Below are 14,095 nucleotides of genomic sequence, written 5' to 3'. Positions count from 1 at the left end.
GGAAAGGGGTGTGGGGGATGCGAGAAGAGACTGGACAAAAATCGTGCACCTATGGATGAGGACAGTGGGTGGGGAGTGAGGGCAGAGGGTGGGGTGGGAACTGAAGGAGGGGAGTTATGGTGGGAAAAAGAGGAACAAATGTAATAATCTGAAGAATAAAGATTTAATTTTTTTTAAAAAAAGGGAGTAAAGATGGATGCTTGGAGTAATCATATGTATTTGAATTGTGCAACTAACTCCCTTTTTAAAAAAACTTGAGTATATACTTCCTGGAGGGACTGGTGTATTTGCTTTACAGGTCAGGGTACATTTACCCCAATGCCTGGAGCTAGTGCCTATTTAGATTTTGTATTTTTCTATGCTTTCTTTGCTGATCAAAACCTTTGATTCACTCTACTTTTTAAAATTACATAAGTAAAATGTGTTTCTTTAGTTGTTATCTCTTTCATCAGATTAATCTTCTATTGCTTGCCTACAGGCCATTTTATCACTCAAGTAAATTGCCTTTCTTGATTTATAGCTCACCTCATTGTATAGGGGTGAGGCAGGGGATGGCAACCTTCTGAATAATTCTATGGGGACACTTCATTTTGGCCAGTGAGAATGGTTGCCAGATTAAAATAGGGGATGCCAAATTAAATTCAGATAACAAATTTTTTAGCTTAAGTATGCCCAAATATTACATGAGGTATATTTTATTCTTTAAACAATATACATTGTTTATGTAAATTTAAAATTTAACTGGTGTCCTGTATTTTTATTTGCTAAACTTGGCAAGCCCACGAATACATCTACAGGAGACTATAAAGCTAGCCTAAATTTATGCTCTTCGGTGAGCACCAATCCATTCGGTTGTCTTAGGGAACAAAAATCCTTCCTAGTAAAAAATTGTTTAGGTTTCCCTAACCGGTTTGGCTCAGTGGATAGAGCGTCGGCCTGAGGACTCAAGGGTCCCAGGTTCTATTCCGGTTAAGGGCATGTACCTTGGCTGTGGGCACATTCCCAGTAGGGGGCGTGCAGGAGGCAGCTGATCGATGTTTCTAGCTCATTGATGTTTCTAACTCTTTATCCCTCTCCCTTCCTCTCTGTAAAAAAAATCAATAAAATATATATTAAAAAAATTGTTTAGGTTAACAGTAGGTTGCGCTGACACGGAAGATTTTTTTTTTAACTTGAAGCATGCATAGAATGACTTTTTAGTTTATTGAGAGATACTTTGTGCCCTGGATTCTTTTTTTATTATTATATTTTTATTGATTTTTTACAGAGAAGAAGGGAGAGGGATAGAGCGTCAGAAACATCGATGAGTGAGAAACATCCATCAGCTGCCTCCTGCACACCCCCTACGGGGGATGTGCCCGCAACCAAGGTACATGCCCTTGACGGGAATCGAATCTGGGACCCCTTCAGTCCGCAGGCCAACGCTCTATCCACTGAGCCAAACCGGTTAGGGTGACACGGAAGAATTTTGATCCTTTGAGGAACCCGTAAGGACGCAAGTGCTGTAAGTGCTGCTTTGATTGAGCTTCCCGCCCCCTTCATTCTTCTCTTCCATCTACTAGAATGATTTCTCTACTTTTCCTTCCTTCTCAAGTCCCGCCCTTTCAGCTACCCGCTCTGGATAGCAATCGGTTGCCCAAAAAGGGCCGGCAAAAGTGGGCGAGGTGTTCAGAGGAGCGGAAGTAGTCAAATTTCGCTGAGAACCGGAAAGTGCTGCTGGCTGTCTCCCTTTCCGGAGAACGAATACAGCTCCGCCTGTCAGTGCCGGCCTTCCTCCTGTAAGGGATCTGCCGATCCAGCTAATTCAATTTTCCCCCCATTCCGGGCCCTTCCCCATCGTCGCCCCCTTCACCTTGGATCATGTTCAAGAAGTAAGGACATGGTGTGGCCTCCGTCCGCTGCTCACAAAGGTGGTGGGGGTGGGAGGTGGGGAAGAGGGCGAGAGCAAAGATCCTCTTTCTCTCTCCCCCGCCCCTGCCATCCTTACCCCCTAAGGTTTTCTATAGTACTATGCTCTCACTCGCAACTTACAACACTTCTTTAAGCTTTCCATCCCTAATCCTCAGTCGGGTTTCGGTCCTCCCACCTTTATTTTCTTTACCCTTACCGCCCCTCTTTCTCTTTTGCTCCCTCTCCCAATACTATTTCCATTTCCAGGTTCTTCCAGTCACATCCTTGCACTGTGATTTAAGGGTATATCCTCTTTAGCTAATAGGAGAGCCATGCATTCACCGCCGTCTGTTTATTAGTTATGAACTGAATAAGGGAAGGCTTGACTTCCTGGGTCATGGGAGTGAAGGAGTCTGGGTGACAGGAAGCAAGCGGGCTGTCATGCCTATTGTTTAGCTGCCAGATTAACCTTGTCTTGAAAAGAGCGTGATTGCTCCATAGGCTATTCAGTGTAAGGAAGACAATTCCTTGGGAACCTATCTTTTCGGTAGACGCAAAAAGCCAAGGGGAAACATGGGCCAAGGAAGGTGGGTTTTGTTCATGACATTTTGAGCAAAAATAAACAGGGATCTTAGAAATCATCATCATTATCATCATGAATTTTTTAAAAAATCTCAGTAGATTACATAGTTTAGCAGGGACCGATTTTCTGTTATACTTGCGTTGGGCTTCCGTATCTCAATGCTTGAGGGCTCTTTTGTTTTGGTTTGCCCCCCCCCCTTTGTTATAGGTGGAAATCTGTGTTTCTTCCTGGGTAGAGACCAGTAAGATTTTCTAAAACAGGCATTTGTGTAGCTGATTACAGGTTATAATGTGAAATATGCCTCATATCCCCCCCCTCCCCAGCTAATTGTGTATGTATGACAGCTTATTTTAATATTGTAATAAGACGTTGGTTGTGCTGGACAGAATAAAAGGTAAATAGTATTTTTAAAATCAACTTATTTCATTATTATTTTAGGCATCTAAATACTTGCTTGGGAATATATGACTAATTAAAACACTACCTTTACTAGTAGCTGTTCTGATATGTTTACTTTTTCTTTTTTTCTTTCAAAAATCATTTGGAAGATTTGATGAAAAAGAAAATGTGTCCAATTGCATCCAGTTGAAAACCTCAGTTATAAAGGGCATTAAGAACCAATTGATAGAGCAATTTCCAGGTATTGAACCATGGCTTAATCAAATCATGCCTAAGAAAGATCCTGTCAAAATAGTGCGATGGTAAGTCTTTATTTTTCTCTATGTAAAGCTCAGGCCTAAGTAGTTGAATATTGTATGATTAGATTGCACCCATAATAAATGGAATTATTTTCACATTAATTATTGATAGATTATGAGAGTAGATAAATATACTCTAAGCAATATTTATATTTTCAGTTGTTTTTCTATATGAAAATATGTACTGATTGTTTTATCAGTTAAATGTTTAGAGTTGAATTTAATTTATTTCATTTGTACTTTAGAGATTTGTTTTATTGAATTACCTAACAATGAAATTTACAATATGTGAAATAAAATTGAGTGTAGAAGCTCATATTTTTTTCTCTACACTGGGCTGGCATGCTAGGTAAAAGAGATAAACAATTCTTTTGGCCTGGATCTTTATTGAAAAAAATTTGAAAAGCTTATTGTATCTCTGTATATACATGTTTCATATTATACATTATTTAAAGGCTATTTGGCATATTAATTTTAGAAAGAAAATATCTAACTTGTACTTTGTGACATTTGTCTTACAGCCATGAACATATAGAAATCCTTACAGTAAATGGAGAGTTACTATTTTTTAGACAAAGAGAAGGACCTTTTTATCCAACCCTAAGATTACTTCACAAATGTAAGTCTTATTAGAAAAGACTTATTGGGGGATATTGAAAGACACAAAAGGAGCTGAAAGTGACTTCTGGTGTTAACTTATTTATTAGTACTAGGTAATATGGAATATAAAAGTAAAATGAATTCCCATCTTGTGGTAAATCTGAAAAATGCAGATTCTCTCATTATGCATTCCAGAAAGACCAAGAACGAATATTCATTCATTCATTCATTCATTCAACAAATATTTATTGAACTTACTGTGTGCCAGACTTGGTCCCTGTCCCTATGAAACTAACAGTCTAGTTGGGAGAATAGACAACAATTACATAATTACACAAGTATATATTCACAAACTGTGATAAGTACTCCGAGCATTTTCTTTTAAATTTATACTTAAATTTGCCTCATAGAGATAATTCTCTATAAGGGAAAGCATTGTCTAATTGTTGAAGTCAGTTATTGTTAGTTGAGTGCCAAGTTCAGGTGTTATTAAACAAAATAATGTTTATAACCTACCCACTTTTGCATATTAGACTGAGTATATTACAAAAATATCCAGAGGAAGATACAATCCCAGTGCCCAAGAAGTTTTAAATGTGAAGTAAAACTTCTGCTCTTCAAACCAGTATGCATATCTGGCCTCCTAGCCAAGAGGCAGAAAGGAAGGGAGTGACTGGAGAGGTCTGTAGGTGGTATTTGTGACTTAATTAATGAATTTGATTTTTGGTAAGAGGAGATAAATTTCTCATTACTTAGTGAAGCAGAGGTCCAGAGCAGTAAAGCTGTTAGGCAAGTTTTTAAAAAGGTGAAGCATTTAATTTAATTTAATTTATTTTTAAATTTTTTTTATTTATTTTTAACTTTTTAAAAAATATGTTTTTATTGATTTTTTTAGAGAGAGAGGAAGAAAGAGAGATAGAGAGATAGAAACATGGATGAGAAAGAAACATCTATCAGTTGCCTCCTGCATGGCCCCCTGCTGGGGATCAAACCCACAACCCGGGCATGTGCCCTGACTAGGAATCGAACCCGAGACCTCTTGGTCCATGGGTCCATGCTCAACCACTGAGCAACACTGGCCAGGCTATTAATTTGAAAGAGAGGGAGAGAGAGATGGAGGGATGCGGGGGAAGGAGCAAGGGAGAGAGAAAGAAAAACATCAATTTGTTCCACCCATCCATGCATTCATTGGTTATAGATGAAGCATTTTAATATTTATAAAGGGATATTTACAATTATTTGATTAAGTATTGATTTCATCAAGTTAAAAACCTATAATGGACAGAAATTGAGTCCTGATGCAATGCGGAAAAGCTTAAAATAAAAATATTTTGGTGACATTAAGACATTTTAATGACATTAATTCCTACTCAACTAAAAGAGAATAGAAACAAAATAATCAAATATAGTACATGAATCTAGATTGGTTTGAAAAACAAACTAAATTCAAGCCCTCCTTCTCCTCCAAAAAAAGATATAAAAGACTTTCTTGGGACTATTGGGAGAAATTTGCATATGGTTTGTTTATAAGATGATATTGCAGAACTGTTGTTAAATTTTCAGGTGTGATAATAGTGTTGTGGTTATGTAGGAGAATGACTTTATTCTTAGGTGGTGTGTGCTCATTTTGGTGAAGCATTATGTCTAAAGTTTAAAATACAGGAAAAATATGATGTCTGCTTAAACCAGGGGTGGGCAAACTTTTTGACTCGAGGGCCACAATGGGTTCTTAAACTGGACCGGAGGGCCGGAACAAAAGCATGGATGGAGTGTTTGTGTGAACTAATATAAATTCAAAGTAAACTTCATTACATACAAGGGTATGGTCTTTTTTTTCAATAGTTTTATTCATTTCAAACGGGCGGATCCGGTCCGCGGGCCGTAGTTTGCCCACTGCTGGTTTAAACATAAAGAGATAAAGCAAATATAGCAAACATTTGTTAATGAACAATTGTTGAATTTTTTTCTTTTAGATAAGCAAACAATAATTTATTGACCACAGCAGCAAAATGGTTCGCGACCCCTTTGGCGGTCAAACGACCCTTTCACAGGGGTTGCTAAGACCATCAGAAAACACATATATAAGTACATATTGTTTTTATGAGTAATCACTATGCTTTAATTATGTTCAATTTGTAACAATGAAATTGGGGGTTATCACAACATGAGGAACTGTATTAAAGGGTCGCGGCATTAGGAAGGTTGAGAACCACTGGCATAGAAGCAGCAGCAGGAGAGCCGAGGCTGGGCTGCTTTGGCTCACTAGGAAGTCAGAGAAAAGAGGTCCTTGGAGACAGGTTCAGGGGGTTAGTCTGGGATGAGCTGCCGCTGCCCATTGCTCCCCTGGTTGCAAGTCTTATGGGGTCCCGTAGAGGCTAGGAGATATGTGCCTGTGAGGCGAGTAGAGGGGGAATGGAATGGCATGGGCATGCTTCCTGGAGGGAGAGCACCAATTGTTCAATCTAAGTGGATAGTGTCCAGGTGTTCATTCTACTATTCTTCCAGTTTTTCCATATGTTGAGGAAAAGTCCTAATAAGCTAGAGAAAAAGATGTTCCTATTTAGTAGTATTTTTCTGGGAGCCAACCTTTTAGAGCATCTTAAAGTTATTTTTGTGCAAGAAGCAGGATACTATGGTGGTTAAAAGCATGAACTTGGAGTTAGGGAGACCTGGGTTCAATTTCCAGTGGATTTCTTTTGTCAGGTCACTCAACCTATCTAAATCTTGTTTCTTTATTTTTTAACTAGTGGCCTGGTGCACAAAACTCGTGCATGGGGGCACGGGGGAGGGGGGGGGAGTTGGTGGTGGGCCCTCAGCCCGGCCTGCACCCTCTCCAATCTGGGACCCCTGGAAGGATGTCCAACTGCCAGTTTAGGCCCGATCCCAGTTGGACATCCCTCTCGCAATCTGGGACTGCTGGCTCCTAACCACTCGCCTGCCTGCCTGATTGCCAATAACCACTCTGCCTGCCGTCTTGCTCGCCCCCAAGTGCCTCCCCCCGCCCCCCACTGGCCTGCTAACCTCCAACTGCCACCCCCCCGGCTTGCCTGATCACCCACAACTGCCCTCCCCTCTTGGCCCCTAACTGCCTCTTCCTCAGCCCCACCACCATGGCTTTGTCCAGAAGGTCTCCTGGAAGGTCTCCCAGTCTAATTAGCATATTGCCCTTTTATTAGTATAGATAGAGGCTTGGCGCACAGGTGGGGGCCAGCTGATCTGCCCTGAAGAGGGTCCTGGATCAGGGCGGGGGTCCTCACTGGGGGCGGGGTAGCCCAGCATGTGCCTTCTCCCAGTCTGGAACCCCTCAGGGGATGACCACCTGCTGGTTTAAGCCCACTCCCTGGGGAATTGGGCCTAAGCTGTCAGTCACACATCCCTCTTGCAGCCCGGGGACCCTCAGGGGATGGCCACTTGCTAGCGGGGAGCAGGCCTAAGCTGTAGTCGGATATCCTTAGCATTCCTGAGGAGTCAGGAGGGGGAGAGGGCCGTTTTCAGGCTGGCCACACCCACTTCAGGGTGGGGGTCCCTGCTGTGGTACCTGGCCAGCCTGGGTGAGGGCTGAGGGATGGCTAATTTTCATGTTTCTCTTTATTGTAGATAGTGGACACAGTGTTTTTTTTTAAAAAAATATATATTTTACTGATATTTTATAGAGAGGAAGGGAGAGGGATAGAGAGTTAGAAACATCAATGAGAGAGAAACATCAATCAGCTGTCTCCTGCACACCCCCTACTGGGGATGTGCCCGCAACCAAGGTACATGCCCTTTACCGGAATTAAACCTGGGATCCTTCAGTCTGCAGGCTGATGCTCTATCCATTGAGCCAAACCGGTTAGGGAGGACACAGTGGTTTTTAATATGGACATATATTATAGGTTGTGAGGATTAAATGAGATAGTATATGTAATGTAGGTAACACAGCATCTAAAATGTAGTAAGTGCTCATAAATGGTAACCATTATAATGATTTAGTAATTGTTTATACAGTGTGCACTAGCACTAATTATCATCATCATCATCATCATCATCATCATCATCATCATTAAAGGGTAGCTGTCCAGCTGTTAATGAGGATGGAGATCTGGAAAACAAATTATGGCTTATGAATAATAAATATATTCATTCACATTCCTTTTCTTTTAAGCCTTAGGAGCTAGGCATTATTTTTTAAAATATATTTTTTATTTATTTTCAGAGGGGAAGGGAGAGGGAGAGAGAGATAGAAACATCAATGAGAGAGAACCTTGATCGGCTGCCTCCTGCACACCCCACACTGTCAATTGAGCCCACAACCCAGGCATGTGCTCCGATCCGGAATCAAACCATAACCTCCTGGTTCTTAGGTCAACGCTCAAGCACTGAGCCATGCCGGCTGGGCTGTGTTTTTTTAATTTTAAATCCTCACATGAGAATGTATTTTCCATTGATTTTCACAGATTGGAAAGGGGGAGAGAGGTAGAGAGAGAAACATCGATGTGAGAGCGACACATCAACTGGTTGCCTCCCTCATGCGCCCGACCTGGGGGCCAGGGACTCGAACCTGCAACCGAGGTATGTGCCCTTGACTGGAATTGAACCCAAGACCTTTCATTGCTTAGGCCTGGCACGCAGGCCAACGCTTTAACCAGTGAGCCACGCCAGCCAGGGCCATTCATGTTCCTTTTTATCAGTAAGTTGTTTAAATTAATTTGGAGTCATGTTTAAATTAATTTGTAGTGTTATTATCTGATAAGTGTGATGGGTACTGGTAAAACATTAAAGTGAATAAATCTTACCAATTATTGTTGTTGTTATTCCTAGAGAGCCCTGAGAGGCCTAAGAAGTTTCCCCCCAAGCATTGTTTAAAATCCTCCAGGGACCCTTTCATTGTTAGGTTATGAATTATTTGTAGATACACACACAAAAATATTTTTTAAGACTACAAAATGAATATGTGTTCATCCTAGATATCAGGAAAATATAGAAATAAAATTACCTGTATTCCCGTGACCTAGAGATAATCATTGTTAACATAGCGGTATACTTCCATCAGTTATTTCCTGTATGGTGTGTGTGTTTGTATGTATGTGTAAATGTGTATATTTTTCCATTTTAAGTTGGGCTCTCTGTTATATAGTTTTTTTTTAAATTAATAGACTTATTTTTTAAAACAGTTTTAGGTTTACAGGAAAACTAAGCAGAAAGCAGAGAGTACCCACCCTTCTCTTATTATTAATATGTTGCATTGATGTGATACAGTTTTTACAATTGATGAACCAATATTGATACATTATTGATAACCAAAATCCATAGTTTACATCAGGGTTCATTTTTTGTCTTGTACATTCTGTGGGTTTTGCCAAATGAATAATGGTCACTGTTAAAGTATCATATAGAATAGTTTCACTTCCCTAAACATCCTCTGTGCTTCACCTATTCATCCCTCTCTTCTGCCTCTCCCCTAGCAACCACTGATATTTTTGGTAATTTTTCATTCTGCTTTTCCGTTTTAACATTATATTATGAACACTTCCCAGGGTGTTATGTATTCTTCAAGAACATGGCTCTATTATATAGATGTTGTAGATACATCTTAAGTCATATATTGCTTACTTTATTTTTGGACATTTAAGTTGATTCCAGTTTATTTCTATTATAAATATTAGTGTGGCAATGAATATCTTTCTAAGTATATTGTACATCTCATTTTTTCTTAGAATAAAATCTTAGAAGTCGAATTACCAAGTCAAGAGATTTTGAACCTTTTTAAGGCCGTTGATACATGTTGCCAAGTAGTTCTAAGGAAAGGTTGTAGTAATTTATAAGCCTTCTAGCAGTATATGGGAATGCCAGTTTTCCTACACTCTTGCTAGTACTGGAAATTACTTTTCTTAAAAATATTTACTAATTTCTCTGAATCTATTTTTGTTCATTAGTTTATGTTATTCATTAGATTCCAAATATGAGTGAGATCATGTGATATTTATCTTTCTCTGACTGGCTTATTTCACTTAGCATAATGCTCTCCAGGTCCATTCTTGAGGGAAGAGTGGGTGGGTGGGAAGAGATCAACCAATGAACTTGTATGCATATATGCATAACCCATGGATACAGACAATAGGGTGATGAAGGCCTGGGGTCGGGGTGGGGGTGGGCTGAAAGAGTTAAAGAGGAAAAAAGGGGGACATATGTAATACTTTCAACAATAAAGATTTAATAAATATTGGTAAGAGTACTTGCTAATTTGCTAAGTGAAGGATGGTATTTCAGTTTTATTTTGCATCTGTCAGAGTACTGTAATTTTGGGAAATATTTGTCTATGTCCTTTGCCTTTTTTTTCTGATGAGTCATTACTCTTATTAATTTATGTAATGTATTTATTTTCTTCTAGATCCCTTTATCTTGCCACACCAGCAGGTTGATAAAGGAGCCATCAAATTTGTACTCAGTGGAGCAAATATCATGTGTCCAGGCTTAACTTCTCCTGGAGCTAAACTTTACCCTGCTGCAGTAGATACGATTGTTGTATCCTTCTCAGGCTCTAACTGTTGAAAAACATATATTTATGTCATTACTGAAAGATCTATCATCCAAAGGAACAGTAGATGTACTTTTTTGGAGGTGACTGTTACTATTACCTCATGCCTTTCTGGTTACATTTGAAAATGTGGGAAGTAACATTATTTCTTGAGATTAAATTGTGACCCAATTTAGAAATTAAAAGAGAACCGGTAATAAAAGAGTCCCAGCTGCATTTCAGCCTAGTTAGGGCCCAAATGTTATCAGATTCAGGACACAGTATAAAACTCTTGGTTATTAATGGAGAGGATATATCTGATATGATTGGACCACTTCTTTGGACATCAGTTTGCTACTTTTATGTTTGACATTGGAATGAAAGGACTCAAAGGGAAAAGAACATAGGTAACAGGTAGAGTGCTAAAAGTAGGTAAAGTGAGTAGTGGAAAATGCTGGCAATTCCCAACTTTTAAAGTTCATTTTAAATTGGTTGTTTGGGCCTCAGAATATGATTTCTAAAAGAGAAATTAATGTTCAAGTCCTAGATAATCCTTAAAGATCTATTCAACTCAGAGCTGAGTAATTCTGCATTATTTCCATTCAGGTATATGGTGCTGTGTCAGCTATATTCTAAATTAAATAGGTTTTTGCCAACTTTGTCATAGATAAAGTGGCCATTTGCCTCAAGTTGAGAGAAGGAACCATACATGGTGGGAATGGGGAATCACTGTGGAGTGGAAAGGCTATTGGAATGGGTTTAAGAATGTGTCTTGTATTCAAAAGGAGGCTGTCCTCTGTTGTGGAAGTTATATCTAAGGGGTAGTATAAGTTGTATGTTTATATCTTAGGAATAGTTTGTATTGACATAGATACTGGTCACATAATAGGTGCTTAAATATTTGTGGAACATTGAATGAATTGATTAAAAATCGATGGAGAAAAGTATTCTGTAAAAATAGGTTACCTTTTTATGTTTATGATTTTTCTAAGTGTTGCAAGTTTAGAGTTGTGGAGTTCCTTTTTTTGTTGTTAATCTTCACCAAAGGATATTATTTCCCATTGATTTTTAGAGAGAGTGGAAGGGAGGGGGAGAGACAGAGAAACATTGATATGAGAAAGACACATGGATTGGTTGCCTCTTGCAGGTGCCCCAACCAGGGCCAGGGTCTAGCCTGCAACCGAGGTTTGACTGGGAAAATCCATCCCTGAACCCTTCAGTCCTCCGGCCAACACTCTAATCACTGAGAAAAACAGGCTGGGGCCTGGAGTTCCTTTAAATGGGAAATTTTCCTAATACTTAGACTTTATTTTTAAAATAATTTTTTATTTTGAAATAATTGTAGGCTTTTAGAAAGTTGCAAAGCTAGTACAAAGGGTACTGTGTATCCTTGAACCATTACTTTTAAAAATATGTACTGCAGTGTTTAACATAGATGCTTCAAATGATAACCAAAAATGCTCTGTTTGTTCTAGGTTGACACTTGCTTACATTGGACTCTTAAAGATAGACTAGATATATAATTATTGTTTTACTGTGTCCTTTACGTAAAACCACCATTCAATGGTTAAAACATTAGAACAATTGATATTTATTTATTTCACAGTTTTTAATATTTAGGTTCAAAAATTCCTTTTTTTGCATCACTTATTCTGGTTTTGTTGGCTTTAGGTTATAGTATTAACATCTGACTTAAAAACCAAGAATAATTATTAGATTCATTAATATAGCATTTATTGAGTATTTATTCACAGTGTGCACAGAGACTCTGATAGGTCCCTGCCCTGAAGGAGTTATTGGTGTAGGCAAGGATATGAGATGGTTCAATGTGGCTTAACTAGTAATGTGATCATTATTTGACACTACCTCTCCAAGGCATTTTGAAAAATATTTCTTAGCTGTGTGTTTCCAGGCCATCATGGCAGAAGGAAAACAGCATGCTCTGTGTGTTGGGGTCATGAAGATGTCTGCAGAAGATATGTAAGTCTCATGTTAGGCCTCCTTAGCTTTTGAGATATGGGTAACCTATCTCAAAAGCATCAGAATGACAGGGGAAATTTGCTCTCATTCATACCACATCTTAAGAAGCCTCATTTCTGATTTTTCCTAACACTTAGAAAGCCAGTGAAACATATTTTGTCTCTGGGATTGCATTCTTTTTTAAGCACTCTGAAAAGAACCCGTGTGCCAATGTAACTTTTGTATGTATGTATGTATGTATGTATGTATGTATGTGGCATTTTAGGAATTTTTTATTTAGTATGATTTAAATTAGGTGGAAGGAAAGATGTTTTGCTACAAATTTTTTAAAATATATTTTATTGATTTTTTACAGAGAGGAAGGGAAAGGGATAGAGAGTTAGAAATGATGAGAGAGAAACATCGATCAGCTGCCTCCTGCACACCTCCCGCAATCAAGGTACATGCCCTTGACCAGAATCGAACCGGGGACCCTTCAGTCCGCAGGCTGATGCTCTATCATTGAGCCTAACCAGTTAGGGCTTGCTACAAATTTTTAAAACAGTGACATAGTTTGTTACCACACAGTATTTGTCTTATATTTTGACCTAGTGGTATAGAATAGTAAGGAAATATTAAATATATATTGTCAAAATGTAGATATTTAAGAACTTTGCAACTCAATTGAAGAATACATTATTGCTATTAATTTCATTTCAGGGTTAGTTGTAAAAAAAAGATGTAAATCTCCATTCTGAATGGGAGACTGCAGTCATGTCTTGATTCCCTATTTTGTTTCCATTAATATTAACCTCATTAACTTACTGGGCACTAAATATATAACTATATGTATTGTGTGTAATTAATGCTATTAACTTTTCAATATCTTTGCATATTTCTTCTTATTACTGCCTTACTTTAAATCCATAAATCTGAAATTTCTGGTTCATAGTACTAGCATTGTTTAGGATTTTTAATGCATATTTCTAAACTATATTCCAGAACATCTACAACTTTTTAAACTTAATTAGTATTGTGTGAATATTCCCATAGTTCATACCAACTGAATTATATATCTCCTTTTAGTTTGCCTAATCAATGTGATTAAAATTATGCTATTCTATAATGTTAAAAAAATTTGTAACACTTTGATTTTCTCCTGATATGTTGACACATTATTACTCTGTTTCTATACACCCAATAGGTCACTAGAATCACTGTAAGACATGAATTGCCCCAGAGTAATGTAGTTTAATGTAGACAGTAATGTGAGTGTAATATAAATAAATTCCCTACATGTAACTCAATAATTGCAAAATAGCAATGCACTTTGAATTATATTTACCATGACTAAGCCTACAAAAATGCACAACGATATGTTTATGTGCTTTTTTCCTTCTACAGTGAGAAAGTCAACAAAGGAATTGGCATTGAAAATATCCATTATTTAAATGATGGGCTGTGGCATATGAAGACATATAAATGAGCCTCAGAAGGAATGCACTTAGGCTAAATATGGATATTGTGCTGTATCTGTGTTTGTGTCTATGTGTGACAGCATGAAGACAATACCTCTGTAGTTGTGCTGAATAAATTCAAAAGATGCTAAAATTCTGTTAGCTTCAAAAATTATTTTAGTTTTTCTTAAACTCCAGTTAAAATTGGGTAGGAACAAACTTGGACATTAAAAGGTATCTGGTAAGTAACCAAACTCAGACAACTTCATGTCCTTTCTTAGGCTAATGATGTACTGTAAGATGAAGGGCAGGACTTGATAAATGAACTTGCCAGTATACGGTTGACCACCCCCCCCCCCCCGAGAATCTGCCAACTTCATGAGGCTGGAAACTAATTGGGAATTTTATCCCA

The 14,095-nt window shown here is 38.3% G+C and overlaps 1 protein-coding gene across 3 annotated transcripts in view; it reads left to right on the top strand.

The window, feature by feature from the left end:
• MCTS1 (malignant T-cell amplified sequence 1) overlaps positions 1 to 13,840 on the top strand; it is a 64,587-nt gene extending 50,747 nt beyond the window's left edge. Inside the window, exons 1-6 of one of the 3 annotated variants that reach the window (XM_006767807.2) lie at positions 1,532 to 1,871; positions 3,022 to 3,174; positions 3,693 to 3,790; positions 10,142 to 10,275; positions 12,180 to 12,247; positions 13,631 to 13,840. In XM_006767807.2, the coding sequence (XP_006767870.1) occupies positions 1,861 to 1,871; positions 3,022 to 3,174; positions 3,693 to 3,790; positions 10,142 to 10,275; positions 12,180 to 12,247; positions 13,631 to 13,712 (546 nt within the window). In that variant the 5' untranslated portion in view covers positions 1,532 to 1,860 and the 3' untranslated portion in view covers positions 13,713 to 13,840. Of the gene's footprint in view, positions 1 to 1,531; positions 1,872 to 1,893; positions 2,478 to 3,021; positions 3,175 to 3,692; positions 3,791 to 10,141; positions 10,276 to 12,179; positions 12,248 to 13,630 lie in introns of those variants that run through there. The other 2 variants (XM_006767806.2, XM_015566559.1) reach the window with 2 other exon arrangements.
• The last annotated feature ends 255 nt before the right edge of the window (positions 13,841 to 14,095 follow it).

The sequence above is a fragment of the Myotis davidii genome, unplaced genomic scaffold (genome assembly GCF_000327345.1).
Source record: "Myotis davidii unplaced genomic scaffold, ASM32734v1 scaffold500, whole genome shotgun sequence".
Lineage (NCBI taxonomy): Eukaryota > Metazoa > Chordata > Mammalia > Chiroptera > Vespertilionidae > Myotis > Myotis davidii.
The sequence above is the reverse complement of the archived record's forward strand: the minus strand, read 5'-3'. Positions and strand labels throughout refer to the sequence as shown.